We start from the raw sequence: 5,886 nt of genomic DNA on the forward strand, positions 1-5,886 counted from the left end.
TTACACGTGTATTTGGAGGTTTGGGTGTTTCAACTTGGTATCAGAGCCTAGGTTCACCATAAATCCGGCAAGTCTTCCTAGATATCATTCAAATACATAGGAAATGAATAATAATAATGAATAACTAGGAGTAATGAATAATAGAGTCACTCACGACTTGTAATATACTTGTGAATTAAGAACTAAATTGCTTTGAACTTACCAGGAATGTCGCCTAGACGTGCTCGGTCTGTTCGTGCGACTGGTCGTGGACGGGCTCCGGCCCCCGTTGACGAACCAGCAGCCGGTGCTTCAGCTTGCATTGAGGCCCTGGGACAGCTTGTTAGATAGCAAGAGAGGCTCATCGAGGAGTTAGTGCGGGAGCGCACGGCAGCCATGTCTGGTATGCACACACCGAGGGAGCCGTCAGGGCATTTTACTCCAGCCGAGCAGACTGGAGGCGGGTCCGCCTGGTCGCTGAACCGGTTCATGCAGCTTAACCCCCCTTTGTTCAGCGGCACGACAGACCCCATGGAGGCTAATAGGTGGATGGTGGATATACGGAAGATCCTGACCGCTTTTGAGTGCCCGGAGAGTCGTCAGGTGACCTTTGCCACCTTCCTTCTCCGTGGGGAGGCGGAAGAGTGGTGGAGAGCCACTGAGCGCCTGATGCCGGATCGCCTGGCTTGGGGAGTACATCACTTGGAGGGCATTTTCGGACTCCTTCGACCAGAAATATTTCCCTGCATCCCTGCGTTTCGAGCTGGCGAGGGAGTTTACCCAGTTGAGGTAGGGGGATATGACAGTGGCTCAGTACGAGGACAGATTCAATGCCTTGTCCCGCTTCTGCCCTAGAGTTATACCGGACGAGACTACTAGGGCTGACCAGTTCAAGATGGGCCTCCGAATCGAGATCCGCAAGCAGGTGAACATGGTGAAGAACCTGACATATGCAGAGCTGTTAGAGAGTGCAGGGATAGCGGAGAGGGATTTACTTGAGGAGCGCTCGCAGCATCAGGAGCGGGCCGTACCGGCCGCTTTGATGGGCGTCCGCGTGGAGGCTATTCTAGTGGGACCTTCCTGCGACCGAGGTGTCACCCCTATGCGGGTGGCGCAGGATCTAGTGCTACCCGAGTAGACCCAGCCCTCAGGGTTCAGGCGGGCCGAGTAGGGCTTGACCTTCTATTAGTGGCGGGAGGTCAGCAGCAGTCTCAAGCAGTGCGGGCAGTGGTGGTTTTGCACGGCCGTCGGCCCTTGAGGGTCGGATTTGTTTTGCTTGCGGCAAGAGGGGTCACATATCTCATGACTGCCTCGGTGCTCGCGTTACCTACTTTCAGTGTGGAGAGTTCGGACATATCCGCACGCAGTGTCCCCTGTTGGGTAGAGCGCCAGCCACTCCTACCACGCCTGCTATATCTGGAGCATCGGGAGCCAGTACTGCCGCGAGTAGGGGTCGTGGGGGCGCACGATCGGGACCTCCTAACAGGGGGCGGGGCGGACGTACAGGTCGGGTTTTTGCTATGACCCTACGGGATGTTGAAGCATCCAATAACGTGGCCACAGGTAACCGAGTAAATTAATCATGTTTTAAGTTTTACGTATGTCCTGTTCATACATAATATTAGATCCTCCTTCCTAACCTTGTGCAAATTTACATATTGTGGGAAATGTGTTTCCTAGTTTTTTAGTTAAGGCTTATATACGTAATCACAGGTACTATGACTTTATTTGCATACACCGCTAGGATTCTATTTGACCCCGGGGCCACCCATTCCTTTATTTCTACATCCTTCCTAGAAAATGCGGATGTGGCGCCGGGACCTCTTGTGGAGCCCTTAGTCATAGCCACCCCACTTGGAGACTTCCTGAAAGTCCGCCATGTTTATCGTTCTTGCACCTTGACTTTTGGCGAGTGGGACTTTAGGGCGGACCTCCTACCCCTCGAGATGAAGGATTTTGACCTAATCCTGGGGATGGATTGGTTAGCCACCTACCATGCCAGTATTAACTACTACAGCAAGGAGGTCATCTTACAGCTTAATGATGGCATTGAGTGTCGATTGTGTAAGGATCGACAGGTGGACCGATCATAGTTGGTGGCGATCATGTCTATTGAGTCAGCTGGGACCCAAACCCTGACTGACTTACTAGTGGTGCAGGAGTTTCCAGATATTTTTCCTGAGGACATTCTAGGGCTTCCCCCAGACAGAGGAGTTGAGTTCATCATTGACCTGATCCCGGGGGCGGGACCAGTCTCCAAGGCACCCTACCGTATGGCTCCGAAGGAGATGGAAGAACTGAGAGAGCAGATTGATGACCTTCTATGTAGGGGACTTATCCGGCCTAGCTCATCTCCTTGGGGCGCTCCAGTCTTGTTTGTGAAGAAGAAGGATGGTACGCCTTTGCATTGATTATCGGCAACTGAACCAGTTGACTATGAAGAACAAGTATCCATTGCCTCGCATTGAGGACTTGTTTGATCAATTGCATGGAGCACGCGTCTTCTCGAAGATTGATATGAGATCTGGGTATCATCAATTGAGGATTAGGGAAGCGGATGTCCCAAAAACCGCTTTTCGTACCCGGTACGGGTTGTATGAGTTTTTGGTTATGCGCTTCGGCTTGACCAATGCACCAGCTATCTTTATGGACTTGATGAACCGAGTCTTCCGCCCTTTCTTGGATCGGTTCGTGGTGGTATTCATTAATGATATCTTGATTTACTCTGCCTCATAATAGAAGCATGAAGAGCACCTTCGGTTGGTACTGCAGATGCTAAGGAAAGAAAAGTTATTTGCTAAGTTCTCCAAGTGTGAATTTTGGCTGGAGGAAGTGGTATTTCTTGGGCATGTGGTCTCAGGAGAGGGCATCCGGGTTGATCAATCCAAGATCACCGCTGTTCTCAATTGGAGGCAACCGAGTACCGTCTCGGAGGTCCGTAGTTTCTTGGGTTTGGCCGGGTATTACCGACGTTTTGTGGGAGGATTTTCGAAAATTGCCAATCCCCTCACTAAGCTAACCCGGAAGGATCAGTGTTTTGAATGGACAGCTGATTGTGAGGAGAGCTTCCAAGAGCTGAAGAGGAGACTTACATCTGCACCCGTCCTTGTAGTTCCTCGCAGTGGAGGAGGCTACCAGGTCTACTGTGATGCTTCATACTCGGGCTTGGGCTGTGTGCTCATGTAGGAGGGCGGAGTTGTCACTTATGCATCCAAGCAGCTCAAGAACCATGAGCGAAACTACCCTACCCACGACTTGGAGCTAGTAGCGGTAGTGTTCGCCCTGAAGATTTGGAGGCATTACTTTTACGGGGAGAAGTGCGAGATCTTCACTGACCACAAGAGTTTGAAGTACCTGTTCACCCAGAGGGAGTTGAACATGAGACAGCGCAGGTGGCTTGAGCTGGTGAATGATTATGACTGCACCATTAACTACCACCTTGGGAAGGCAAATGTGGTGGCGTATGCCTTGAGCAGGAAGTCAATGGGGAACTTGGCTAGTTTGATTACTCAGTAGCAGGACATCCTGCGAGATCTGCAGAAGATGGATGTGCACATCATAGCCAAAGATGTGGGTATTGGACTGCTGACCCAGTTAACTGTGAGGCCGACCCTAGCGGAGAGGATCAGAGTTGTGCAGGCAGAAGACCCCTATTTACTGCAAGTCCTCCAGCAAGTTCGAGACTCAGGTAAAAAGGGTTTTTACCTTGATGGATTGGGAACCCTGAAGTTTGGAGATAGATTCTGTGTACCTGACGTGGGCGGACTCCGTCGGGAGATTTTAGAGGAAGCCCACTAGACATCTTACAGTGTGCACCCTGGGGAGACGAAGATGTACCATGATGTTCGTAGATACTTTTGGTGGCCAGGATTGAAGAAGAGCATTGCAGAGTTTGTAGCTCGATGCTTGATTTGTCAGCAGGTCAAAATTGAACATCAGAGGCCGGCTGGGACACTCAAGCCATTACCTATTCCTGAGTGGAAATGGGAGCATATTGCCATGGACTTTGTGGTGGGTCTGCCGAAGACCCTGAAGAAAAAGGACTCTATATGGGTGATTATGGATCGATTGACCAAGTCAGCTCACTTCCTCCCAGTCAGTACCACTGATTCTATGGATCATCGAGCCACTTTATTCCGGGATGAGATCTTTGCTCGCCATGGGGCACCAGTTTCTATTACTTCTAACCGTGACCCCAGGTTCACCTCTAGGCTGTGGCATCATTTTGCTAAGTCACTGGTTACCAAATTGCAATTCAGCACTACCTATCATCCTCAGACTGACGGTCAGTCAGAGCGGACGATCCAGACCTTGGAGGACATGCTACGTGCCTCAGTTGCAGACTTCGGACCGACACCTTCCTCTAATTGAGTTCGCCTATAATAATAGTCATCACTCCAGCAATTGGGATGCCCCCTATGAAGCTTTATATGGACGGAAATGTCGGACACCTATCAGTTGGGATGAAGTGGGAGAACGGAAGATAGAGAGCTCAGAGCTGATACAGGAGACTGTGGACAAGGTGCGGAAGGTACGGGAACACTTGCAGGTTGCCCAGAGTCGACAGAAGAGTTATGCTAACCGTCGACGTCGAGACCTAGAGTTTCTAGTCAGGGACAAAGTCTTCCTCAAGGTCTCGCCGTGGAAAGGGGTATTTCGGTTTGGGAAGAAGGGCAAGCTGAGCCCTCGATATATAGGCCCTTATGAGATCTTGGCACGGATAGGACCGGTTGCTTACCGGGTGGATTTGCCATCAGAGCTATCACAAATTCATAATGTATTCCATGTGTTAATGTTGAGGAAGTACCTATATGACCCGTCACATGTTTTGAGGGAAGAGCCTATCCAACTGAGAAAGGACTTGTCCTATGAGGAGCAACCAGTACGGATCATTGATAGATGCGTGAAGACGCTCCGAAGAAGAGTCGTACCTCTGGTCAAGGTCCTTTGGCGGCATCATGGAGTAGAGGAAGCTACATGGGAGCCTGAGGAAGAGATTCAGTCTTCCTACCCTCATTTATTTATCGACTCAGGTGCGTAATTTCGAGGGCGAAATTCCTTGTTGTTGGGGATAGTTGTAAAACCCCAAATTAAAAAAAAAAAAATTCCCTTTGACTGACGCACGTGCCAAGCACGTGCGTGGCCGCCACTCGCCCCCTCCCCCTCCCCTTCCTCTTCTTCTTCTTCCCCTTCCCTTGCCGTGCACGCCATCTCTCATCTTCTTATCCCCTTCCCATCACCGCAGACACCTAGATTCTCCATCCCCCATTTCTCCTCCTCCACCGCATTGCCTCTCTCCCTCTCTCTCGTGGTTGCCGACAGCCGCGGAGCCGCCGAAGCCCGGACCGAGAGCGTTCGAGCTTGCCGACCAACCCCTCTCTTTTTCGGTAAGCCTCCCCCCTGCCATTAACTCTATAGCATAACCCCCCCTCGCCGTCGGCCCTCCTCCTCCCCCCTTTCCTTTTTCTTTCCTCTTTTTCCCCTTCCACTTACCCGCCAGCCTCGCACTGCGCCGCCGACCTCGTGCCGCGCCGCCGCAGCCCCGCAACCTCGTGGACCTCTCTCTCCGCCTTGACCTCCTTCCATCGGGAGGAGATGGGGTGGAGGGGTGGGGGTTAAAACCCCCACCCATTTCCTCCTTAGTGGGCTGCAGACCACTGCAACCCACTAATCTGGTATTGGGGTGGGCTGCAGACCGCAGCCCACCAGCTCGGTCTGGGTGGGCTGCAGGCCGTAGCCTACCTAGACTCGAGTGGGCTGCAGGCTGCAGCCTATTAGCCCATTGTTGGGTGGGTTGCAGTCTGCAGCCCACTATCTCAACCTTGGTGGGCTGTGGCTGGGCACCCAGCCCACCAAGGCCCTATTGCTTTTTGGGTTGGGTTTGAGCCTACCCATTGCCTCTAGCCT

The 5,886-nt window shown here is 51.9% G+C and overlaps 1 protein-coding gene across 1 annotated transcript; it reads left to right on the top strand.

Moving 5' to 3' along the window:
• Positions 1–778: 778 nt before the first annotated feature.
• On the top strand, positions 779–2,390 carry LOC140797721 (uncharacterized). The gene is made up of 4 exons (XM_073151358.1): positions 779–1,102; positions 1,317–1,542; positions 1,693–2,057; positions 2,139–2,390. The coding sequence occupies exons 1-4, from the start codon at positions 779–781 to the stop codon at positions 2,388–2,390; spliced, it is 1,167 nt and encodes a 388-aa protein (XP_073007459.1).
• Positions 2,391–5,886: the final 3,496 nt, after the last annotated feature.

Source organism: Typha latifolia, chromosome 11 (genome assembly GCF_019914945.1).
Source record: "Typha latifolia isolate L0001 chromosome 11, TyphaL0001v2, whole genome shotgun sequence".
NCBI classification, from domain to species: domain Eukaryota; kingdom Viridiplantae; phylum Streptophyta; class Magnoliopsida; order Poales; family Typhaceae; genus Typha; species Typha latifolia.

Bases quoted from the DNA above. Each gene is read 5' to 3' on its own strand.
- LOC140797721 (XM_073151358.1), top strand. From the start codon at position 779: ATGACAGTGGCTCAGTACGAGGACAGATTCAATGCCTTGTCCCGCTTC. The intron at 1,543-1,692 runs GTAACCGAGTAA...ACGTAATCACAG, and splicing joins ATCCAATAACGTGGCCACAG to GTACTATGACTTTATTTGCA. The intron at 2,058-2,138 runs GTGGACCGATCA...CTAGTGGTGCAG, and splicing joins GATTGTGTAAGGATCGACAG to GAGTTTCCAGATATTTTTCC.